The sequence below is a fragment of the Eleutherodactylus coqui genome, chromosome 2 (assembly GCF_035609145.1).
Source record: "Eleutherodactylus coqui strain aEleCoq1 chromosome 2, aEleCoq1.hap1, whole genome shotgun sequence".
In the NCBI taxonomy this organism is placed as follows: domain Eukaryota; kingdom Metazoa; phylum Chordata; class Amphibia; order Anura; family Eleutherodactylidae; genus Eleutherodactylus; species Eleutherodactylus coqui.
Genome location: NC_089838.1, coordinates 8,149,232 through 8,175,414, shown reverse-complemented (window position 1 = coordinate 8,175,414; position 26,183 = coordinate 8,149,232). Strand labels below are relative to the sequence as shown.

The 26,183-nt window shown below is 47.5% G+C and overlaps 1 protein-coding gene across 1 annotated transcript; it reads left to right on the top strand.

The window, feature by feature from the left end:
* Positions 1–203: 203 nt before the first annotated feature.
* LOC136611039 (hemagglutinin/amebocyte aggregation factor-like) lies at positions 204–18,033 on the top strand. The gene is made up of 5 exons (XM_066590291.1): positions 204–443; positions 1,571–1,646; positions 4,667–4,855; positions 15,130–15,282; positions 17,828–18,033. Exons 1-5 carry the CDS (start codon positions 386–388, stop codon positions 17,892–17,894), a joined length of 543 nt encoding a protein of 180 aa, XP_066446388.1. The 5' UTR covers positions 204–385; the 3' UTR covers positions 17,895–18,033.
* The last annotated feature ends 8,150 nt before the right edge of the window (positions 18,034–26,183 follow it).

Genomic DNA, 26,183 nt, shown 5'->3' with positions numbered 1-26,183 from the left:
TGAATTGTCTAATGAATGTGAATGTCGCTTTAATTGTGGTCAACCACACTTTGTTCTCACAAAGCACAATCTTTTTTAAAAAAAGGGGGAAGGAAAAAACGAAAGTGGGAAAAAAAGGGCCGCATTCTTAAGGGGTTAAATGTAATGGTTTAGGTCTCAGAAGCCATGGATATACCAATGCACAGCTGCAAGAAAACATCATATTGTGGGGCGTATCAGTATTAATGCTGCTGACTGAAGGACAACTAGTTAATGTGTAATAATCCTCCTTGACTCTGGTGTATATAAATCATCTAGAGCTCAGATCCACAAACAACTCCTCTACTTACTGACACCTCCAGACTCTTTACGGGACCAGGATTTTTCCCTGTCTAGCACCGCCATCATGCAGGTGCTTCTGGCTCTACTGCTAGGGTTTGCTGTGGTTTCTGCAGCTCCTCAAGGTAATGTTGATGTCTATTTTATGCTCACTGCATAATACTAACACTATAACCAGCAATTCCCCAACTCCAACAAGTAAGAGTGATCCTATATTAAAGACAACCTGTCATGGGATAGTCAGCAGGGCTGGCTGCATAGCTCTTCATCCACTGCCCCACTGTCTCTATTCCTGTTTCCCCACCCACTCCTTCCCAAACTCACCTCCCTTTGTCCAGACGTGCTCTTCTTAGGTTCAGTCCCAGTGCATCAAGTGGGTGGTCTCAGTGGCAATGGGCGATTAGGCTTTTTTTTGATAGTGAGCGGTGGGCACCATCCATTTGACACATTGAGAATGTTGGGAGCCATACCTAAGAGTGTTTCCCCAGGGTGGAAAGGAATGGGGTAAGAGTTAGTGGGCAGCAGCTGTAGAGCTATTCAGCGAGCTGCGCTCTTTTTATCCAGTGACGAGTCCTCTTGCAGTTTTCCGGGCTGTGGATGATTGACATTTCTACCTTTGTACAGCAGAATGTAGTTTGCGGAAGCCTGTATTCTGCTACAGCACAACAGAGGCAGACTGTCATAAAACTGTATGGACAAATAGGAAACTGCAAGGAGATCGGTTTGACCCGTTGCTGAGGCTTCTGCTGCCCTGGTCTGTTTTTGGTGCATTCCTGCTTGTAAAGGGAACTACTCCAATAACAAAATATGTTAGGGAACTATTATTTATGCCCTTCTCTTCTATATGAGTAGGTTTACCTTCTTTTTCAACCTAAGTATGTATTTGGTGTTTAGAATTGAATACAATGCTGGATATATAAGTCAGAGACCCCATAGAGAAGATCAAAATGGACTTCCCACTACAATGTTTGGTCTTATAGCCCAGATCATAAGGGACCAAGGGGTTTTTCTCCTCCTTGCCCTTTGAACATGTGGTGGATTCTTCATCCCCTTGTTTGCTAACAATGTAGTTGAAGACGGGAGTCCAGAACAGCTTATTACCTCCCAATAGTAATGCAGAAGGCACCAACGAAGACCAGAGCCCTAGTCTCCAATGGGCCGACAGTAGATGCACGGTGTGTAGACCTTTGATTATTTGCTCTAGTCTAAATGTCAATCAACAATTATAATGTACTTGCTTTATTTCCTTTAGACCGATGGGTCAATGACTATGATCAAAATCTCAACTATGCGTGTCAGAATCATCAGAGCATTAGCCAAATTATCAGGTAAGGCAAAACCAACCTGGAAGTTCTTCATAGAGATCTCCCTGGGGCATAGCTTGGGGGGCGGAGAGCCCCTGGGAAATCCTGTTAGACCAAATGTTGTGGGCCCATTGTTCTAAGTGGCCTGGATAGTTAGCACAGTAAAGGAGGAGAAGATGTTGGGAGGTACAAGAAGTATTATTCATTTTTGGTCAATTTATTCTTGTATGAAGAAGGACTGAAATGCGTTTGATTCATTCTGATTTTGTGGGTAAAATATCTTGACAGTGTCAGCAGTTGTGTAGCTATCGGGACTCAACTGCGACCCGGCCTCTAAGCTAGCGGGGCCATGAGCCCCACCACCACATTAAGATGTCTGCTGTACTCCTGTACTATAGTGCTTCTACCCACCTACTGTTGCAATCACCATGAACTTCATCTCACCGCTGGTAAGTTACCTAACCGGGCAGCGAGAGCCAGAGTCCTCGTTCGTGCCTGCAGCTTGGTCTGAGCGAGGGGCAGCTGGGCTCTTGACACTGCTAGATGAGGCCGATAGTGAGTTGAACCTGAGATTCTCGGAACGCAAAAAACTCGTCAGAGAATATCGTCTGTGTAAATGCAGCCTTAGAGCCTGTTCACATGGCCGTATGAGCACAACACTGTGAGACTCCCATCGTAGTCCCTACTCTCCGCGGCAGAAGACCGCGTATGGACTGCGATAGGCACTGCGCATGCCTGGGACTTTGATGCCAGGAATGCTATCTTTTCTCCTTAAGGAGAGCACCTAGAAGGTGAGTGAGGAGACTTATAAGGCTATTCATGCTCCTCTGGGTAATATGCAAATAAGGGAGATGGAACAATATCCCCACAGGGCCACCTATTGGAAGGCAGAATTCCTGCAAGGTAAGTGTGACTTTTTGTTATTTTCAAATCCCTCATGGGGCTCCGCATCAAACCCCTGCCACAGGCATTGCGAAGAGGCAGCATTTAAATACACAACCCTTCCAGGGCTCTGTAGAAAACGGGAGAAATAGAGCATGCTGCGATTTATTTCTCCTGCGTTTTATATAGATGTCCCTCACAGTTTCAACGCAGGTGCGAATGGAAGAATGAAAGTTCATAGACATCCATTGGCTCCATTCACCACATGTTATGCACTGGATATGCATGCGTAATATGAGGTGACAATATGCCTATGTGCATGAGTCCTTAGGTGACTGAGTGGTGATGAGACAAAGTCCCCGCTGCTCAGTCATCTAACCCGGCAGGTAACATAAGAACCCGACTTACTAGACTAAGGCCACCTGCAGACGGCTGGGTCGGATGCCACTGCAAAAATTCTTGCATCGGGATGCGGACCCGTGCCCCGGCACAGCCCTGCGGCTTACCCACTCCTGGCGTCTCCTCTTTGTGCTGTGTGCTGGCTGCCAGCCAGCCGGCGCATGTGCAGAGAGGAGCCGGCCCGTCACCACTGACATTTCTGTGCGGGTTTCCGAGAAATAGAACATGCCGCGATTTGTTTTCACATGGACAGATCACATCTGCCTAGGATTGCGTTATCTAATGCAATCCTATGCAGGCGGGCATGGACGGAAATTCTGCGGGAAATACCACCACGGAATTTCCGCCTGTGTGCAGGGGGCCTACCTAGTGTTCACATAGCGCTGCAGACAAGCAGTCGGGCTCTGATGCGGCCGGAGTTTGTGACTGAATGACGGTGACACAAAGTTTGATGATAGCAACGCTGGGGGCCAGAAGACCTGATTAGGGTAAGGAGCCATCCTTGGCAGCACTGTTACTAAGAAGCCACGATTGGGGGCACACTTACTAAAATGGTAAAACTCTGAGTTCTGTGATTGGCTGCAGCAGCCTGTGATTTACATGCTGACTGAAACCTTTGGTTACACCCATGCAGAGGTGTAGTTAGAGGATCATGGGCGCTGGTGTGAAAGTTCAGCTTGGGCCTCTTCTCACAATTTCCCTTCATAGCTGTGAAAAAGAACTTTACTCTGCGTCACTGGGTCTTTTAAGCCAGCATTAACAGCTATAGATAATGCTAGCCATATGCCTTAACCTCCTCTCTCCCAAAAATGTCTCGCTCATGGTCAGGAAGGCCCCGTCTGAGCCCCCCTCATGGTCAGGGAGATCACCCTTCTGAGTCCTCTTCATTGTCATTGTGTCTGCCTTTCTGTGCCACTTCATATTGTGTGAACCTCCTTCTGTGCTCCCACCCATGCTCAAGGTGGCCTCCCTTCTGTGCTCCCACCCATGCTCAAGGTGGCCTCTCTTCTGTGCTCCCACCCATGCTCAAGGTGGCCTCCCTTCTGTACTCCCACCCATGCTCAAGGTGACCTCTCTTCTGTGCTCCCACCCATGCTCAAGGTGGCCTCCCTTCTGTACTCCCACCCATGCTCAAGGTGGCCTCCCTTCTGTACTCCCACCCATGCTTAGGGTGGCCTCTCTTCTGTGCCCCCCTCATGCTGAGTGCAGACCCCCTTCTGCAATACCCCTATGCTATGGGTGGCCTCTCCTCTGTCCCCCCCCCCCTTTCATGCTGAGTTTGGACCCCCTTCTGGCCTCGGGGCCAGGAGAATTACAGGTTGCTGCATTACTCACGTTGCTGCACCACAGTCTATCACAGGATCTCTGATAGCTCTGATCAGCTCCTCTGCCCTCTCCAGAACAGAGAGTAGGAGGGTGTATGTGCTTTGGAGAGGTGAGAGGAGCCGACCAGTGCTATAATTCAAGACAATATGACAGACTACTGTACAATAGCGTGAGTAAGACAACAACCTGTAATCTTCCTGGTCGGAGCTTCATCGGGGATCGGTGACTGTGGTGAGGGGGCCCTTGGGCCCCTAGGCTTGGGGGTCAGGTTGCAATTAAAACTTCTGAGATACCTATAACCACGACACTGCGACCATGGGTAGGCAAATATGCAGTGTGACAGCCCCGCTGGAGCAGTAATGTGTCTCTGATACTATATGTTTACTCATATACCATTACCAATCATTGTACTAACAGCCTCTTATACCTTTCACCAGTGCCCATAGCGATAAGCATGAGGATCGTCTCTGGGATTTCAGCTGTCAAAACACCTTTAATAACGTAACTTACTGTTCCTGGTCGGGTTACGCCAATGACTTTGATGAAGAGTTAAATTATATCTGTCCATTCGGCACTGTTTTAAGTGGAATGAACAGTTACCATGATAATCGCAAAGAAGACAGAAGGTAAAAGAAATGTTCAGTTCAGTAATTTGAGCAATTTATGACTGTTATCCCATTAGTTTTTAACATTTTTTTCACCCATATATGGCTACTAGTAGTGATTAGGAAATCATAGTACCAGTGTTTGATGCACGTCAAACACACAGCTCTGCTACATGCACGTCAAACACACAGTTCTGCTACATGCACATAACACACACAGCTCTGCTACATGCACGTCAAACACACAGTTCTGCTACATGCACATAACACACACAGCTCTGCTACATGCACGTCAAACACACAGTTCTGCTACATGCACATAACACACACAGCTCTGCTACATGCACGTCAAACACACAGCACTGCTACATGCACGTCACACACACAGCTCTGCTGCATGCACGTCATACACACAGCACTGCTACATACATTGTTCATCCCACACAACAGTGATCAGAAGCAGCACGGCAGTGGAGATGAAGGACCTGTGATGACGTCACAATCCTGCTCCTCCCCTGATCACATAACGATGATGCTCATCCCGAGTGAATAACAGTGATGTCATCAAAGGTCTTTCATCGCCAGTGATGGAGTTGCATGATCCACCCGTTATCACATGACGGTGATCTCATCAAAGGTCCTGCATCCTTGTGCAGATTACGGGCAGACTAAAAACCCTCTGCGGCCTCAGTTGCTATGGAATACTAACAAACAGCAGCTGTGTGCGTACAGGACCTGCGATGATGTCACCATCATGTAATCAGGGGTGGGGCATGTAGCTCACTCACTGGGGATGAAGGACCTTTGATGACATTATGGTCATGTGATCAGGAGCGGAGCATGTAAGTCACTCACTCACTCATGCACTGACGGATAGGTCGGTCATCGTTAGTAGTTTGATAACACTGGTCAACAAATAAAAAAAAATTCTGTATCTGATTTGGAAACAGGTTGATTTAACTAATTTGGAGCTGCTGAATTCAGTGAAAGAATCAGATTCTATCTATCGCATCACATCTGAGATACATAGACTATTACATGGACAATAATACAGAATTGCCAAATATTGCCTGGTTTTAAATACAAAAAAAATATAAGACTCAGAACTCAATCATGTTTTTCTGTTAATGTATTTGTAAATAAAACTCACAAAATACCGATAAGCTGAGGTAAGAATGAAGAGAAGAAGGGCTACATGCAGATTACAACAAACACTAAACAGCAGTACAGATAGGCTCATGTCGGTAACCTTCCTGCTCAACTACATTGTTCTGCCATCTAGTGACCATTTTTAGAACTTCCTCCACTATGTATTACATTCAAATAAAGAGTTTAGCTCAGTCACTGATTTCATTTTATATAAATAATTCACCAGAAAATGAGCGCAAACACAAAAAAAACCTTTTTAAAAAAAATTGAAAAAAATCTAAATTACATAAAAGCCTTACGTCATACATTATTTTTAAAGGTAAATTCGGATTCTACACCCAAAAATCATTTTCAGTTTTTCCTTTCCTCTTTTAAAAAAAAAAAAAGTAACTCTTTCATTTATCCATCGCTGTAAATGTCTCGGGGCTTGTTTTTAGCGGGACAAGTTGTATTTTTTAATGGTACCCTATAATGTACTGAAAAAAACTTAAAAAAAATTCCAAGTGGAGTGAAATCAGAAAAAAATGAAATTCCACCATCTTTGGCTGCGTCTTGTTTCTACGGTGCACACACTGCAACAGAAATGGCGCGATAACTTTATTCTATGGCTCAGTGCGATTACTACAATACCAAATTTATGTCGTTTTTTTTTCTGTACTACTTTCATTTTTTTTCAAAGATATTTGCATTTTTTTAAGTATTTTCTGCCGCCATCTTCTCACAGACATAACTTTTTTGTTTTTCTGTCGACATAGTTGTGCGAGGGCTCATTTTTTGTGGGGCGTCCTGTAGATTCTATTGGTAGCATTTTGATCGCTTTTTATTCTATTTTTTTCTTTCATATGGGGTGACCAAAAGATGCGTTATTTTGTTTTTCTGACGACATTCACCGTGCGCGGTAAACAGCGTGTTACTTTGATAGATCTGACTTTTACCGATGAAGCAATACTAAATATGCATATACTAAACATTTATTATAAATATGGCAAACATTTTATTTTGTACATTTATTGCCCCTAACTTTTTTAAATATTTAGTAAAACTTATTTTTAGTTTTTAGTCCCCAGAGGGGACAAGAACTTGTGATGTTTTGATTGCTCCTACAGTGTTATGCAATACCATAGGATTACATCATATTACAATCTGACAGGCATTCTATCAGCCATGCCACAGGCTTTTCAAAAGGCCCCTGCTGCCACTACAAACACACAGCAACCCTGGGAGTAGAGTTGCATAATGAATAGAGATGAGCGAACGCGTTCGTCCGAGCTTGATATTCGTGCGAATATTAGGGTGTTCGGGATGTTCGTTATTCGTGACGAACACCATGCGGTGTTCTGGTTACTTTCACTTCCTTCCCTGAGACGTTAGCGCGCTTTTCTGGCCAATTGAAAGACAGGGAAGGCATTACAACTTCCCCCTGCAACGTTTAAGCCCTATACCACCCCCCTGCTGTGAGTGGCTGGCGAGATCAGGTGTTCGCCTAATATAAAAGTCGGCCCCTCCCGCGGCTCGCCTCAGATGCGGTGTGAGTTAGATGAGGGACAGTGCTGTTTATACCGGAGCTGCTGTAGGGAAAGAATTGGTAGTTAGTGTAGGCTTCAAGACCCCCCAAAGGTCCTTATTAGGGCCACTGATAGCTGTGTGTTGGCTGCTGTTAGCAGTGGGATTTTTTTTTTTTTCTCAAAATCGCCTCTGCAGACCGTTGCACCTGGCATTAGGGACAGAAGTGCTGCATAGGCAGGGAGAGTGTTAGGAGTGAGTGTAGCCTTCAAGAACCTCAACGGTCGTTTCTAGGGCCATATTTATCCGTGTGCAGTACTGTCCAGGCTGCTGTTGGCTGTGCTGCATTTTTTTTGGGCTTCTCAAAATCGCCTCTGCAGAGCATTGCACCCTCCATTGATACTGCAGGGAAAGAATTGTATAGGCAGGGCCACAACACAGTTATTATTCATAGAATATACGCAGTGCTGCCTGTTGGTGGGAAAAAACTGAAAACAAATCTATTTGTCCAGCCTGTGTCCGTCCTTACGCCTGTGGAGACGTGTGAGCTGCGTGAAAAACATTGCTAAATCATACGCACCCAGCTACGCTTTACTGCTGGGTTCGCCATTTGCTTTCCTTAATTGGGAAAAAAAATACCTGCTCTCCAAGAGTTATAATAACTCTGCTACCCTCACGTTCTGTGACACATAAGCAGGGACACAGCGCAGTTATTAAACTTCGCAGGTTCATTGAATATACGCAGTGCTGCCTGTTGGTGGGAAAAAACTGAAAACAAATCTATTTGTCCAGCCTGTGTCCGTCCTTACGCCTGTGTAGACGTGTGAGCTGCGTGAAAAACATTGCTAAATCATACGCAGCCAGCTACGCTTTACTGCTGGGTTCGCCATTTGCTTTCCTTAATTGGGAAAAAAAATACCTGCTCTCCAAGAGTTATAATAACTCTGCTACCCTCACGTTCTGTGACACATAAGCAGGGACACAGCGCAGTTATTAAACTTCGCAGGTTCATTGAATATACGCAGTGCTGCCTGTTGGTGGGAAAAAACTGAAAACAAATCTATTTGTCCAGCCTGTGTCCGTCCTTACGCCTGTGTAGACGTGTGAGCTGCGTGAAAAACATTGCTAAATCATACGCACCCAGCTACGCTTTACTGCTGGGTTCGCCATTTGCTTTCCTTAATTGGGAAAAAAAAATACCTGCTCTCCAAGAGTTATAATAACTCTGCTACCCTCACGTTCTGTGACACATAAGCAGGGACACAGCGCAGTTATTAAACTTCGCAGGTTCATTGAATATACGCAGTGCTGCCTGTTGGTGGGAAAAAACTGAAAACAAATCTATTTGTCCAGCCTGTGTCCGTCCTTACGCCTGTGTAGACGTGTGAGCTGCGTGAAAAACATTGCTAAATCATACGCAGCCAGCTACGCTTTACTGCTGGGTTCGCCATTTGCTTTCCTTAATTGGGAAAAAAAATACCTGCTCTCCAAGAGTTATAATAACTCTGCTACCCTCACGTTCTGTGACACATAAGCAGGGACACAGCACAGTTATTAAACTTAGATAATTCATTCACTAGAGGCAGTGGGGCCTTTCGTTTTCCAAAAAGGGCAAAAATTATATTTGGCCTGCAGTCTTGCGCCAATTTATTTCCTGCCTGGGAAATCTAATCACTGGTAATACAGCATGCTGAGGGGTAGGGGTAAGCCTAGAGGACGTGGACGTGGACGTGGCCGAGGACGCGGAGGGCCAAGTGAGGGTGTGGGCACAGGCCAAGCTCCTGATCCAGGTGTGTCGCAGCTGTCTGCTGCGCGATTAGGAGAGAGGCACGTTTCTGGCGTCCCCACATTCATCGCCCAATTAATGGGTCCACGCGGGAGACGGTTATTAGAAAATGAGCAGTGTGAGCAGGTCCTGTCCTGGATGGCAGAAAGTGCTTCGAGCAACCTATCGTCTACCCGCAGTTCTGCGCCGTCCACTGCTGCCAATCCGAATCCTCTGTCTGCTGCTCCTCCTTCCTCCCAGCCTCCTCAGTCCACTACAATGACACCTGCTCAGGAGCGGGAACACTCCCAGGAACTGTTCTCGGGCCCCTGCTTAGATTGGGCAGCAGCGGTTCCTCTCCCACCAGAGGAGTTTATCGTCACTGATGCCCAACCATTCGAAAGTTCCCGGGGTCCGGGGGAAGAGGCTGGGGACTTCCGCCAACTGTCTCAACAACTTTCTGTGGGTGAGGAGGACGATGACGATCAGACACAGTTGTCTTGCAGTGAGGTAGTAGTAAGGGCAGTAAGTCCCAGGGAGCAGCGCACAGAGGATTCGGAGGAAGAGCAGCAGGACGATGAGGTGACTGACCCCACCTGGTGTGCAACGCTTACTCAGGAGGACAGGTCTTCAGAGGGGGAGTCAAGGGCATCAGCAGGGCAGGTTGCAAGAGGCAGTGCGGTGGCCAGGGGTAGAGGCAGGGCCAGACCGAATAATCCACCAAGTGTTTCCCAAAGCGCCCCCTCGCGCCATGCCACCCTGCGGAGGCCGAGGTGCTCTAAGGTCTGGCAGTTTTTCACAGAGACGCCTGACGACCGACGAACAGTGGTGTGCAACCTTTGTCGCGCAAAGCTCAGCCGGGGAGCCAACACCAACAGCCTCACCACCACCACCATGCGCAGACATATGATGGCCAAGCACCCCGCAAGGTGGGACGAAGGCCGTTCACCGCCTCCGGTTTGCACCCCTGCCTCTCCCCCTGTGCCCCAACCTGCCACTGAGATGCAACCCCCCTCTCAGGACACAGGCACTACCGCCTCATGGCCTGCACCCACACCCTCATCTCCGCTGTCCTCGGCCCCATCCAGCAGTGTAGTTCAGCGCACCGTTCAGCCGTCGCTTGCGCAAGTGTTCGAGCGCAAGCGCAAGTACGCCGCCACGCACCCGCACGCTCAAACGTTAACCGTCCGCATCGCAAAATTCATCAGCCTTGAGATGCTGCCATATAGGGTTGTGGAAACGGAGTCCTTCAAAAGTATCATGGAGGCGGCGGCCCCGCGCTACTCAGTTCCCAGTCGCCACTACTTTTCCCGATGTGCCGTCCCAGCCCTGCACGACCACGTCTCCCGCAACATTGTGCGCGCCCTCACCAACGCGGTTACTGCCACGGTCCACTTAACTACGGACACGTGGACAAGCACAGGCGGGCAGGGCCACTACATCTCCCTGACGGCACATTGGGTGAATTTAGTGGAGGCTGGGACAGAGTCAGAGCCTGGGACCGCTCACGTCCTACCCACCCCCAGAATTGCGGGCCCCAGCTCGGTGCTGGTATCTGCGGAGGTGTATGCTTCCTCCACTAAAGCACCCTCCTCCTCCTCCTCCTCCTCTGTCTCACAATCTAGATGTGTTAGCAGCAGCATGTCGCCAGCAGTCGGTGTCGCGCGGTGTGGCAGCACAGCGGTGGGCAAGCGTCAGCAGGCCGTGCTGAAACTACTCAGCTTAGGCGATAAGAGGCACACGGCCCACGAACTGCTGCAGGGTCTGACACAGCAGACCGACCGCTGGCTTGCGCCGCTGAGCCTCCAACCGGGCATGGTCGTGTGTGACAACGGCCGTAACCTGGTGGCGGCTCTGCAGCTCGGCAGCCTCACGCACGTGCCATGCCTGGCCCACGTCTTTAATTTGGTGGTTCAGCGGTTTCTGAAAAGCTACCCACGCTTGTCAGACCTGCTCGTAAAGGCGCGCCGGCTCTGCGCACATTTCCGCAAGTCCCACACGGACGCTGCCACCCTGCGCACCCTGCAACATCACTTTAAGCTGCCAGTGCACCGACTGCTGTGCGACGTGCCCACACGGTGGAACTCTACGCTCCACATGTTGGCCAGGCTCTATGAACAACGGAGAGCTATAGTCGAATACCAACTCCAACATGGGCGGCGCAGTGGGAGTCAGCCTCCTCAATTCCTTTCAGAAGAGTGGGCCTGGTTGGCAGACATCTGCCATGTCCTTGGTAATTTTGAGGAGTCTACCCAGGTGGTGAGCGGCGATGCTACAATCATTAGCGTCACCATTCCTCTGCTATGCATCTTGAGAAATTCCCTGCAAACCATAAAGGCAGCTGCTTTGCGCTCGGAAACGGGGGCGGGGGAAGACAGTATGCCGCTGGATAGTCAGGGCACCCTCCTGTCTATTTATCAGCGCGTACAGGAGGAGGAGGAGGAGGAGCATGAGGAGGAGGGGGAAGAGACAGCTTGGGCCGCTGCTGACGGTACACCGGCTGATTGCCTGTCATCCTTTCAGCGTGTATGGCCTGAGGAGGAGGAGGAGGAGGAGGAGGAGGAGGATCCTGAAAGTGATCTTCCTAGTGAAGACAGCCATGTGTTGCGTACAGGTACCCTGGCACACATGGCTGACTTCATGTTAGGATGCCTTTCTCGTGACCCTCGCGTTGCACGCATTCTGGCCACTACGGATTACTGGGTGTACACACTGCTCGATCCACGGTATAAGGAGAACCTGCCCACTCTGATTCCCGAAGAGGAAAGGGGTTCGAGAGTGTTGCTATACCACAGGACCCTTGCGGACAAGCTGATGGTAAAATTCCCAGCCGACAGCGCTAGTGGCAGAAGGCGCAGTTCCGAGGGCCATGTTGCAGGGGATGTGCGTAGATCGAGCAGCATGTACATCCCAGGCAGTGCAACAGTCTTTAAGGGCCTGGCCAGCTTTATGGCTCCCCACCAAGACTGTGTCACCGCTCCCCAGTCACGGCTGAGTCGGCGGGAGCACTGCAAAAGGATGGTGAGGGAGTACGTAGCGGATCGCACGACCATCCTTGGTGACGCCTCTGCCCCCTACAACTACTGGGTGTCGAAGCTGGACACGTGGCCTGAACTAGCCCTGTATGCCCTGGAGGTGCTTGCTTGTCCTGCGGCTAGCGTGTTGTCGGAGAGGGTGTTTAGTGCGGCTGGGGGAATCATCACAGATAAGCGTAGCCGCTTGTCAACCGACAGTGCCGACAGGCTAACACTCATCAAGATGAACAAAGGCTGGATTTCCCCAGACTTCTGTTCTCCACCAGCAGACAGCAGCGATACGTAAGCAATACGTAGGCTGCACCCGCGGATGGAAGCTACGTTCTCTCTCACCATCCAAAACGGGGACATTTCTGCTTCATCAATCTGTGTCTAATATTCCTCCTCCTCCTCCTCCTGCTCCTCCTCCTGAAACCTCACGTAATCACGCTGAACGGGCAATTTTTCTTAGGGCCACAAGGCTCACTCAAATAATTTTTCTGAACAATTTTTATAAGTTTCAATGCGCTTAAAAGCATTGGAACTTTAACTTGAACCAATTTTTCGTTACACTGGGCTGCCTCCAGGCCTAGTTACCACTTAAGCCACATTAACCAAAGCGATTAATGGGTTTCACCTGCCCTCTTGGCTGGCCATGGCCAATTTTTGGGATGTACATTAGTACTGTTGATACAGCAATTTTTGTGGGCCCTCGCCTACAGTGTAATCAAATTAATTTTTAGCCCACCTGCATTACAGCTGACGTTACCTCAGCTGTGTTGGGCAATGCAATGGGATATTTTTATGTACCGCCGGTGGGTTCCAGGGAGCCACCCATGCTGTAGGTGCACACTGAGTTTTTAATACTTCTGTACACTTCTAAAGAACCCGTCTGACTGGGGCATGCAGTGTGGGCCGAAGCCCACCTGTATTACGCACGACATTACTACCTCAGCTGTGTTGGGCAATGCAATGGGATATTTCTATGTACCGGCCGTGGCTTCCTGGCACCCACCCAGGCAGTGGGTCCACAGGGAGTTAAACCTACATGTGTCCACTTGTAAAGAACCCCAGTCTGACTGGGGCATGCAGTGTGGGCCGAAGCCCACCTGCATTACGCACGACATTACTACCTCAGCTGTGTTGGGCAATGCAATGGGATATTTTTGTGTACCGCCGGTGGGTTCCAGGGAGCCACCCATGCTGTAGGTGCACACTGAGTTTTTAATACTTCTGTACACTTCTAAAGAACCCGTCTGACTGGGGCATGCAGTGTGGGCCGAAGCCCACCTGTATTACGCACGACATTACTACCTCAGCTGTGTTGGGCAATGCAATGGGATATTTCTATGTACCGGCCGTGGCTTCCTGGCACCCACCCAGGCAGTGGGTCCACAGGGAGTTAAACCTACATGTGTCCACTTGTAAAGAACCCCAGTCTGACTGGGGCATGCAGTGTGGGCCGAAACCCACCTGCATTAACCCTTTCCAGTCCACTGTGTGACCTGTGAAGACATTAGGGTTTAAGGCTGTACAGCTCCGTTGTTGGTAGACGTCCGTCGGGGTTCTCTTACTGTATATTGCCAGCCTCTCTGCTGTCGGAGCCTATCCTACGTGTCAGCTCATGCAGTACTGGCTTTAGCCAGCATATAGCGCCGTTGTATAACAGCAGAAAAAGAGTAAGCCCCCTAGGAAAACCATATACAAATTGGATTGGAAAGGGTTAAGCACAACATTACTACCTCAGCTGTGTTGGGCAATGCAATGGGATATTTCTATGTACCGCCGGTGGCTTCCTGGCACCCACCCATGCTGTAGGTGCACACGGAGTTTTTACTACATCTGTACACTTATAAAGAACCCCAGTCAGACTGGGGCATGCAGTGTGGGCCGAAGCCCACCTGCATTAAGCACGACATTACTACCTCAGCTGTGTTGGGCAATGCAATGGGATATTTCTGTGTACCGCCGGTGGGTTCCAGGGAGCCACCCATGCTGTGGGTCGACAGGGACTTCACAATAGGGAGTTGTACCTGCCTGTGTCTATGAATTAAAAAGCCCGGTCTGACTGGGGCATGCAGACACCTTGACAGAATGAATAGTGTGTGGCACATAGGTTCCCCATTGCTATGCCCACGTGTGCAGCTCCTGATGGCGGTGGCACAGGATTCTATTTCTCATTGCTTCTGTACAGCATTGTGGGCTATCGCTCCGCCACTTTTAAAGAGGGTCGCTGCCTAGCCGTGCCAACCTCTGCAGTGTGTGCCTGCGGTCCCTCGTCATGGCAGACGCAATTCTAAATAGACATGAGCGTGGTGTGGCATGAGGGCAGCTGAAGGCTGCGCAGGGACACTTTGGTGTGCGCTGTGGGGGGGAGGGGGGGCGGTTGGGCAGCATGTAACCCAGGAGAAGTGTCAGTGGAGTGTCATGCAGGCAGTGATTGTGCTTTGTTGGAGGTAGTGTGGTGCTTAGCAAAGGTATGCCATGCTAATGAGGGCTTTTCAGAAGTAAAAGTTGTTGGGAGGGGGGGGGCCCACTCTTGCCGGTATTGTGGCTTAATAGTGGGACCTGTGAACTTGAGATGCAGCCCAACATGTAGCCCCTCGCCTGCCCTATCCGTCACTGTGTCATTCCCATCACTTTCCTGAATTGCCCAGATTTTCACACATGAAAACCTTAGCGAGCATCGGCGAAATACAAAAATGTTCTGGTCGCCCATTGACTTCAATGGGGTTCGTTGTTCGAAACGAACCCTCGAGCATCACGGGAAGTTCGTTCCGAATAACGAACACCCGAACATTTTGGTGTTCGCTCATCTCTAATAATGAATGAATTTAAAAAAATCATGAAAAATTATTTTCTAGATGGAAATTTCTCTGCTGTCAAGGAGAGACGGCCATTCTAAGTAACTGCAAGTGGAGCGGCTACATCAATGACTTTGACAGTTACCTAAGATGGGATGCACCCCCAAACTATTACCTTGTTGGGGTTCAGAGTTACCATGACAACTACAGAGAGTAAGTATCTGCACCTGGACACAGAATATAATGTCTCCATTTTGCATATTTATATTAAGTGTAGTTTAGGAGATATAATGCAATGGGATGCAGGCAATGCCAGCAGTGATTTTGGGGGAAGGGCTTAAAATATAAGCCCTCCTCTGAAAGTCATCCCTATCTGGTGAAAAAAAGAAAAACATATATATACTTACCTCTCCAAATGGTACCCTAAAAATCATCCTTAGCTTGTGTTAAAAATTAAAATATATATACTCACCTCTCCGCCGCTGTCAAAGTCTGGTGGGTCTTGCCGCTTGCCTCCCGGGCTCCCCTGGATACTGACCTTTTCTCACCCTAGCTTGTGTTAAAAATAAAAAATATATACACTCACCCGTCTGCCGCTGTCAGAGTCATTAAATTCCATGATTGGACTGAGCACTGCTTGTGAGTACTGTGACCAATCACAGGCAGCACTCAACTGCCACTCAAGGAATGGTGAAGGGTTGCCTGTGATTGGCTGAGTGCTCAGCCAATCAGAGACAGCGCTTTCAACCAGCAGGGATTTTTAAATCCCTGTTGGCTGAAAGATCTTCAGTACAGAGCCAGGGAGACCTGCGGCAAGACCCCCCCCCCCCGACCCCGCCGGAATACGACAGCAGCAGACAGGTGAGTATATATGTTTTTAAAAATTTTTTACAGACTTTTGGGATGATTTTCGGGGAAGGGCTTATATTTCAAGCCCCACCTCCCCCCAAAAAATCATCACTGTGGGGTGTACCCCCCTGACTGAACACTGTGACAGCACTGTCACAATGTTCAACGATGAGGGGACTGTAGCGGGGATGAAGAAGTCCTCTGCCACTGCTGTTAAAATTTTTCTCCCGAACGCATGACTGACGTTGGAGTCAGACAAGGTGTTAAAGGGGGGTTTCCAAGAGTAAACTATGGGTCCGTATTACTACATAGTAGCGGCCAATCTGTATGCTGCCATATGGGGTCTCTGTTAAGTATTTTATTAACTCGTAGAACCAAATAGTATACCTCTTTCGAAGGTCCTCAGTTTAGGTCATTAATAGTTACTCAGGATATTCCCCGAGTGCTGCGGCCTCTTCTCAGGCTTGTGACGTCACTTTCTTCAGTCAGCTAAATTCTATGATTGGACCGAGCACTGCCTGTGAGTACTGTGACTAATCACAGGCAACGCTCAGCTGCCATTCAAGGAATGGCGAAGGGCTGCCTGTGATTGGTGGCCTCTTCTCAGGCTTGTGACGTCACTTTCTTCAGTCAGCTAACTGCGAGCAGCGTAGTCCCATTAATGTAGTCCCATTGAGCTGCAATACTAGTCACAGCGGTGATACAATGTGTGGCGCTGTGCCTGGTATGGGTAGAAGTGACACCAAACACAGCCCGTCATGCTGTTATTCGGTCAGCTGATCATCAGGTATCCGGAGTGGTGGACCCCTGCTGATCAACTATTCATGACCCTGAGGAGAATTTAGTGCCTGAAAACCCCTACTAGAGAGGTATTCTCTCTGCTTCTGTGGGTTATTACAGCACATCACTAAGGCAACATATGTGTCTCGTCTGTGTGGCACCTGAACACCACACTCAGCACAGGCACAGGGTGACGTTCACACTTAATGCAATAGTAGTACACCATGCACTGTAGGACAGTGAGCACCACTCCAGGAAGATGACAGCCTGTATGTATCGTCCATGCGGCACAAGAGCACCAACACCAACCTCTCCTGTAGAGAATTGAACAAGCAGCAGGGAGTAAAGGGAGGGGTAAGAATATAAAGCTCTCCACACCTGTTGATTGGAAGAGCAACTAGAGAAACCCCAACCTTCTTCCAGGTATGACTAATAGTCAGCATGCACCCATGCAGCATAGAGAGGCAGCAACCAGCAATCTCTGCACAGTGTGCATTAACCCTTGACCTGCATAAGAATCTGACAGGTCTGAGCCTGCGTCGAGGCCGCCATGCCACGACGCTGTCGCAATCGACAAGCTGTGACAATATGATAGCATAAAGTTTGCCAGCTATTATGTCGTAATATGGACCCATAGAGCATCTCTGTATGAGTCAGTAGGTCAATATACAACCCCAATTCCAAAAAAGTCAGGACACTGCGTAAAATGTAAATAAATGTTAATACAAACTGAATGCAGGGATTTAGAAGTGTCATCTAACCACATTTAATTTACAATAGACCAGCAAACACATAGCTGAGTTTGAAAGTGAGACATTTTTCAATTTAATTAGAAATAAAATTAACTCATTTAGAAATTGATGTCAACAAAACATCTCAAAAAAGTGGGGACAGGCTGGAAAAGTGAGTGGAACTAATGAAAAACAGCTGGAGGGTCATTTTTCTACTAAGTCACATGAGACAAATGCTTAGATGAGATTTCCAAATCTGTGCCTTCCCTTATTCCTTACATTTTACACAGTGTCCTGAAATTAGGGTTGTAATTTAAACACTATTGACTGTGTCACGATTTCTCTTACCATCGGCATCCTTTTTCTTTGTTTGACTATGAATCTGACTTGTTTCGTAGGGACAGACGCTGGAATTACTACTCATGTCAGAAACCTGAAGTCGAGAAGGGTATCATCTCTCCTTAGGGAAAGCACCTAGAAGGTGTGAGGAGACTTATAAGGCCTCCATGCTCCTGACATTGACTTGCAGAAATAAGTGGCGCTGTAGAAGCATCGTCCCATCTTCCTATTTAAAAAAGCTAAACTAATAAAGCAACATTTTGCAATGAAATGTGTAATTTTTTTTCTACCATTGAGATACTGTGCATAACCTCTAGATCACACGAGTCAAACACAAGGCCTGCGGGCTGGTTCCGGACCACCGCCTCACCTAATGTGGACCGCGCAGCGATTCTCGGTCGGCTGTGTCACGGTCACAGAGCGACCGAAAATCGCGTGAATAAGAGGCAGCCTTGACCAAGTCACGGCTGCATCTCTCGTCCATGTGGCGGTTCAGATGGCCCGGTCCGGCGAGTAAACGCCGAGGTCTGGATACCATCGGGCAGGGGAAATAATTTAACTCTGCCAAACTGCCTCCCCCTTCTCCGCCCCCTCTCTGGCTCTTGGCAAGGGGAGGGGGCAGGAGCTAGTGTGCTCCCACCCCATCTTGCCCCCTCCCATTGCAAACAGCCAGCAAGGGGTGGAGAGGAAGAGGGAAGGGGGTGGGAGTTTGGCAGACACACTACTAAACTCCCTCCCACCTCCCTTCTCCGGCAGCTCCGATAGGAGTCTTTGGGAGCCGTATTCCGGCCAGGAAGATAATTCCTGAACGATCGTTCGTGGCTAGCGTAAAAACAGCCGTCCGAAAGGCACACCGTATGCACTATCTTTGCCGGCGGTCTTTACCCCACAACAATACGCCCATTTGCACTGATGCATTGAAAACCAATGCATCAGATGGGCAGTGTATATCGGCCTGGTTTGAAAGCGTGACCGATATACACTCGTGTGTAAGAGCCGGAAGAGGCACTTTACTCACACAGCCTGCAGCTCCGGTCCACTGACCTCTTCCCTGCCGTGTCTGTGTGTGCCGTCCTGTATGCCGCGCGGATGCCGAGGGGAGAGGCCAGTGCTTACAGGCTTAGCAGTGGCTGGGTGAATGGAATGCCTGTAGGAATGCTGGCTGACCAGGGGCTAATTACTACTGAGGCTGATGTGGGGGTCACTGTTACTACTGGGGCCACCATGAGGATCCCTGTTACTACTGGGGCCACTATAGGGGTCACAGTTAATATTGGGGTCACAATGGGGGTCAATTTTACCTGTGGGGCCTCTTAGGGGGTCATTATTACTATTGGTGTCAACTGTGAGGGGTCACTATCACTGCTGAGACCACAATGGGGGACCCTATGACTACTAGGGCCACTATGAGGGTCACTCTTATTATTGGAGCCACTCTAATTACTGGAGTTTCTTACTACTAGGGTCACTATTATTACTGGGCTCACTATGGGGGTCACTGTTACCACTGGAGCCACTATGGGGGTCACTATCACTACTGGGTCTACTAAGGGGGTCATTGTTATTACTGGAGCCACTATGGGGATCATTTTTATTACTGTAGTCACTACTGGGGCCACTATTATTTCTGGGATCACTATGGGGGTCACTGTTATTACTGGGGTCACTATGGGGGTCACTTACTACTGGGGCTAGTAGGGGAGACACTATTACTACTGGGGCCACTATAGGGGACCCTATTACTACTGGGATCACTATAGGGTCACTCTTATTATTGGAGCCACTCTGATTACTGTGGCCACTTACTACTGGGGTCACTATGGGGGTCTTGGTTACCACTGGGGCCACTATAGGGGTTACTATCACTACTGGATACTCTATAGGGATCATTGTTATTATTGGGGCCACTATGGGGGTCACTTTTATTACTGGGGTTACTGATTGACTGAGGTCACTATGAGGCTCACTATTACGGCTGTGGCCACTATGGGGTTACTATCACGACTGGGGCCACTATGGGTGTCCCTATCAGTACTGGGTTCACGACTGGTGTCACTATAACTACTGTTTTACAATTACAATCGGCCCTCTGAAGGCAACCATAAGGCTGATGTGGCCCTCGGTGAAAATGAGTTTGATGACCCTGACCTAGATGGTGCTGTGCTATGTTTTGTTTTGTAGTAGTCTGCATTGCACTTTTTTTTTTCTTATGTGACTTTTATGGAGGAAGGGGTTTTTATTTTGGGGTGGGAAGGTGGGGTGGGGTGGGGGGCTTCACCACGATGTAGGGAGTCTTAAATAAGCCACCTTTCCTGTGGGATTCTCCATTAGGTATAACATTAATAACATTAGCCCTCAGACTTACATTGATGGTCTCATACCCAGATAATGGACGTATGCAGCTTCGGTCCGTGAAATATGCAACATTTCCATGGATGAAATCTGCGCGTTTTTACTGCGTATTTTGTCCTACATGCGGTTTTTTTTTTTTTGGCACGTGTATTTACTGCATTTCTACACACACAGTTAAGAATTTAAGAAATCCTCATTAATTTCATGCATATTCACTGCGTATTTACGAGATCCCACTGATTTTAATGGTCAATTTCAGTCCGTAATATCGACAAAAATACGACAGGCTGCGATTTTTTTCACATGCATAAAACAAGCCCATGAAAACCGCTGGTCTGCGTCCCCCGATGCATATCGACCCTAGCCATATTCTGAGAGCCATAACTTATTTATTTTTCTGCGAACAGAGCCGATTACTTGTTTTTTGTGATTGTATTTTATTCTTTTGGGGTAAATCTGACTTTTTATTATGCTATTTTTCGGGTGGTAGGATGAAACCCCCCCAGCAGTTTTGTCGCTTTTTTTTTTGGCTTTCACCATGTGACTTTTATCTAATTTTCTATCAAATGTGGCCTGCTTTTTTTAAATACATGTTTGTGACTTAAGAAATTACTTTAAATGGGGAAGAGTTTTTTTTTTTTACCTTTTTAAAAATATTTTTAAACCTTTGATGTGATTTCATTACATTTTCTCTAGTCTCAGTAGGGAACTTGAACATGTATCAGGCCGATCACTCATATAATATGCATTGCAGTTCACTATATAGAGGGATGATGTCCTGCGCTTGTAATACCTTCGTAAAACCATAAAATTGATGAAATGCAAATAAGACTGATAGGAAAGGAGCATGATAAAAAATGCAATAACAATTGGAACTAACGTAAATTACAGGATGTAAAATGAGGCCTCGCTCAACTACGTTGATGGAAAAATACAAAAGTTATTGCGCGCAGAAAATAATATAAAACAATTAAATGTCTTTGGAAAAAAATTCAAGTACTACAGCAAAAAAAAAAAACTACAAGTTTGGTACTATAGTAATCGTACCGACCCATAAAATAAAGTTATCATGTTATTTTTGTAGCAGTTTGTGCGCCGTAGAAACAAAACGCACTGAAAGATGGAGGAATATCCTTATTTTTTTATTTTACTCCACTTATAATTTTGTAAACGTTTTTCAGTACATTATATGATACATTAAATAGCACCATTGAAAAATACATCTCGTCCCACAAAAAACAACAGCAAGCCCCCATACAGCGACGTGGGTGGATAAATAAAGGAGTTACAATTTTTTTAAAAGGTGGATGAAAAAACGTAAAGGGGAAAAAAAAGGGGGGGGGGGACGCGTCATTAAGGGGTTAAATAATGTACTAATTTCCTTCTCTGGGTCATTACGAATGCAGGGATACCACATGTGGAATTTTGTTTTTATTTTTTTTTACAAAGTAAAGGGAGAAAAGTGTTTTTATTTTTTCATAATTTTTTTTAACTTTTTAAAATTTTTTGTCCCTTTAGGGGACTTCCACAGAAAATGGTGTCAGCCCTTTACATGCTGCGGTTGCATAGACCATGGCCTGTAAAGGGTTAAACAGCAGAGATCGAAGGTTTTCTCCATTCTCTGCTTTGTAAGAGCTGGTGCCCGGCTATCCTCTGACAGAGGGAGCCCTCTCCCTCTGTCAGTCCTTTACATGCTGCGGTCGCATAGACCACGGCATGTAAAGGGTTAGCACAGCAGAGATCTGAGGTTTTCTCCATTCTCTGCTGTTTAAGAGCTGGTGCCCGGCTATCCTCTGACAACCGATCACCAGCTCCCCCTGCTTCTGACAAGCCGGTGGTTTCCATGGCAACCTGTAAACAAAGCAGTGCAGGAGTTTAAAAAAAGAAGCGGGAAGTTGCCGGCAGAACGATAATCTCTTTCTGCTTCTTTTTTTAAAGTCTTACACTGTTCTCTGTGGGACTGTGCAGGCAGAGCACGGTGCCACAGCTTATGGCATTGTGCTCTGCAGGTCCCATAGTGAAACATAGCCTGGAAATCTTCCGGGTTACATCATTATGGCCAGTGGAGCGCGTCCCGGAAAATTTCTGGGCGTGCCACTGAAGGGGTTAATGCTTTAACTGCTAGAGATTTTTCGGGTTTCTATTTTTTTCATCCCCTCGTTCCAAGAGCTATAACTTTTCATAAGTCATCGTCCGGGGACTGCCATAGAATGCATTTCTTAATTTAATTTTAATTGTGAAGTGGAGTGACCAAAAAGGCTATTTTGACATTATGTACGTTAGTTTTTTACAGTGTTTACTGTGTGAGATAAATAATGTGATGCTTAGAAAGTTCAGGCTTTTTCAGGTGCGGTGATGACAATTATTTTTATTTTTTTACTAGAGATGAGCGAACGTGCTCGGCCACGCCCCTTTTTTGCCCGAATACCGCGATTTTCGAGTACTTCCGTACTCGGGCGAAAAAATTCGGGGGTCGCCGTGGCGGCGCGGGGGGTTGCAGCGGGGAGTGGGGGGGAGAGAGAGAGAGAGAGGGCTCCCCCCTGTTCCCCGCTGCTACCCCCCACGCCGCCACGCCTCTCCCCGCCCCCCGGCGCACCCGAGTACTTTTCAGCCGAGTAGTGAAGTACTCGAAAATCGCGGTGCTCGATTGCGAAATCGCCCTTACCGAGTACGTTCGCTCATCTTTTTTTTTTACCTTTTCTAAAATGCCCTGTACATCTGTTCCCCCTTCAAGGTCATTTAAAACACATTTTTTCTCTGTGACTTTCTTAAAAAAATACCTGGAGCAGGTCTCGTTCTCTTCAAGATGCTTTACTCTCGAACGGAATAGGATTCCTTTACCTCTCTGCTCCAGGCATTTGGCAATATCTTTTTTTACATCAATCAATACTTTTGTCACTTCTATCCCATGGTCTCTCATCTTGTACAGGGTCTGCAGACGGGTATTTAAATTAGAATAAAAGGCCCGTTTCTCCTTGGCTTTGGAGATCCCAACCCGGATAAAATATTCTTTAATCTTGATTTTCATCTTTTCCCACCACTGGCTGGTGGGAATGTTGGGATCTCTTACCCGTCTGCACTCTTTAAAAAAGGTAATAAGATCAGATAAAACCTGCGGATCTTGTAGAAGGGACACGTTCATCTTCCAGGCATTCTTACTGGTTCTCCTTCTTACTCCAAGGTTTGCTTTAAAAAATAAAACCTTGTGGTGAGAAAAGGTATTATTAAAAATATCACATCTAAAAGGTAGTACCTGGTGAGAGCAGAAGATAAAATCGATCCTGGAGCTGCAGGTGGTGTTGCTCCAGGTCACGCCGGCCTCTTCAGGTAAAAGCGGGTTACATTTCTTAAAAACATCCATAAGCTGGAAATCTGTGATGAGGTTCTTCAACATGTTGGCAGTTTTATCGTAATTCCTGCTTACGGAGTTAGAGAAACGGCGCTCCCCCCTTAAAACACAATTAAAATCCCCAGCTAAAACAAGGGGATAAGAATTGTTTATAAATCTCCAACATTTCTGCTCTCACCTTTTTTTCTGGAGAACCATAAAAGTTTAAAAAATGCCATTTAATACCGTTGATAAAAACTCTGACCAATAAAATCCCGCCTGGTAAAATGTCATAAAAATTTTCAATTAAAACATTCCCCTTAAAAAGAATGGCGACCCCTGCTGATCTGGACTCGTTAGATCCAGATCAGACTGATGGACCGTGCACCCAATCATCTTCATACTTTTTATATTGGGATTTATGCGGGATGCTACATTCCTACAGGAAGAATACGGAAGCAGCAAAAGTGGTTAGATAGCCCGTCTCACTTTACTCTCGAGGCTTCTTACGTTAAAAGTGAGACACAAAAGGTCCGCCATCATTGAGTGGGTGAAAAGATGTTTCGGTATGCACTCTCGGTGTTCAATCTAAAAACCACACTCTCCGGCCAAACCAGAGACCCCGCTGGAGCTCTCATACCCCCCGCATCCAAATCTACCGTGAGCAACAATGATGCCGGAGAGGAACTCCCATCACTCAGCTGACCCCCCGGACACCCGAGGCAGGAATGTCCAACAGGTCCCATATAGACGACATTGGTAGCATACTTACCCCAGGGGTCAACAAGTCGGCCTCCTGCTGTTCACTTTTCCCCTCTGCAGGGGTGGGTACTTGGCTCTTGGCCATCAACTCGGAGGTTGCCCCCAGGTCCCCCACCTGGCAGGGAGGGGCACTGGTGGATGGCACCTTAGGGCAACCATCCGGTTTTGCTGTCAGCAGGTACTTCCTCAGGTCCCCCCCATACCACCTCCAAGTATAGGGTGGCCTTCGAGCCTTTCCACCTTTTCAAGGCCATCGTGTCTCCCCCGGGGTCTTCTGCCTTGGGTACCATCGCAGCCGGCGTCTCCTGCGGGATAGGACCGGCTTCATCGGGTTTCCCCTCTGACCCAGATTTCTGGGAGGGGGTGCCCATTGGCCGATCTCAAGCCCTCTTCTTGCTACACTGCTGCTCTTTTGGTGTATCTTCCTCATTTTGGGGGGTCCTCTGGTTCCTCTCCTTGGTGGGGGTGCGGTTTGGTCTGCTGGTTTCCTTGGCTGCCCTCGCTGCTCCATATTTCGTGCCCTATGGCGACACTCAAAAGAAAGGTGACCAACTCTGCTGCATATATGACATTTTTTCGCCATAGGGCACTGAGCTACTACAATTTCTGCAGGTAGTGCCGCAACTGTCTTTCTCATGGCCCTATTTTTTACAGTTGCGGCAGAAATCTGGCATTGCCACAAAATAGAGGTCGCCACTAACGTTACCCAGTTTAAAACGAGCAGGTGGAAGTTTCAGACCCCCTGGGCACCCAGGGTCCTTAATACACGTGACCTGGAACCTCCACTTAGATGTCCAAATACCAAGCTCATTCATAATCTTACCCATACACTTGACTGATTTGAAATAGCCATGTAGGAAGGCTTCCACGTCTTTCAGGTCAGCGTAGGGAGAGTACATTTTAATCACTACAAGCTTGATCACATCTAGGACGTGCTCAATCAACTGGACACCCCCAAGCCGAGGATCTTGTTTAGTAGGAATCGCATTGATTAAATCACAGAAAATACCTTTCTGGGTAAAGGTAACATCATAAGTCCTACGCTTGGGGTAGTCCTGGATTGCCAGTATTTCCCGCTTCTGGATATTAAATACGCCCATGAGGAGTCCTCTACCACATATCTCAGGCCAAGTGTACCCACTACTTCATCAGTAAAAAACACTCTTAGTGTGTTTTGTATCCGGGCGTAAGCCGGTATGGAATCAGGGTCCGTACCCATAGTTCCTTTTTTTGCGCCTTAAAACTCCGCAGTTGTAATAGAATCCTCACTTGGCATGATGCCAAGCGGGCAAGGGGGATCACAACTCGTTTACCCTAGGACTAATCCCTAGGACTAATAGCAGCAGGTGGGTGAGCACCGAAGTGGGCGATCCCGCCAGGCAGAGGAGAGGGGTACCTGAGTTAGCTTCCGGCTATGACCTCCTGCACAAGTGCACTTGATCTTAGCCAAAAGGCTGAGAAGCGATAATAACCCGAAACAGATTTGCCTGCAGCCCGGCCTTCCAACCCTGCCTACCAAGGCTTGAAGTGACACGCTCAGGCGGGATGGCGAGCTCACTAAAAGAATTTAAGAGGGGACTGGACACGTTTATGGAATGTAATAATATTACATGTTATATTCACTATTCACTAAAATGAGGAAAATGTGCTTCTACTTGTGTTTTTTTATTCCTTCTTCTGGATCAACATTGGGGTGTAACTGACTGAATTGGAGTCTTCGACAAGTGTCTTTTTTTCAGCCTTACGCACTATGTTACTCTGACATATCGTAGCTGGAAGTTGTTGATTGTTGCAGAGATGAACTGCTTGAGTTGAAGGCAGACTTTCTCACTAGAAGACCGGTGCCCGGTGTATTGGTTCAGATACTATGATAAGTCTAGAATATTTAAACAGTTAAATCGTAGATAAAAGTTGTGACCGGCCAACAAAAAAATTAATGGTGTAGTACATGTTATTTATGCTAAGGAAGCAGG

What these genes read in the sequence shown, in the direction of transcription:
- LOC136611039 (XM_066590291.1), top strand. Translation starts at nt 386, where the DNA reads ATGCAGGTGCTTCTGGCTCTACTGCTAGGGTTTGCTGTGGTTTCTGCA. An exon ending in AGCATTAGCCAAATTATCAG is followed by an intron (nt 1,647 to 4,666) that starts GTAAGGCAAAAC and finishes ACCTTTCACCAG; the next exon opens with TGCCCATAGCGATAAGCATG. An exon ending in AATCGCAAAGAAGACAGAAG is followed by an intron (nt 4,856 to 15,129) that starts GTAAAAGAAATG and finishes ATTATTTTCTAG; the next exon opens with ATGGAAATTTCTCTGCTGTC.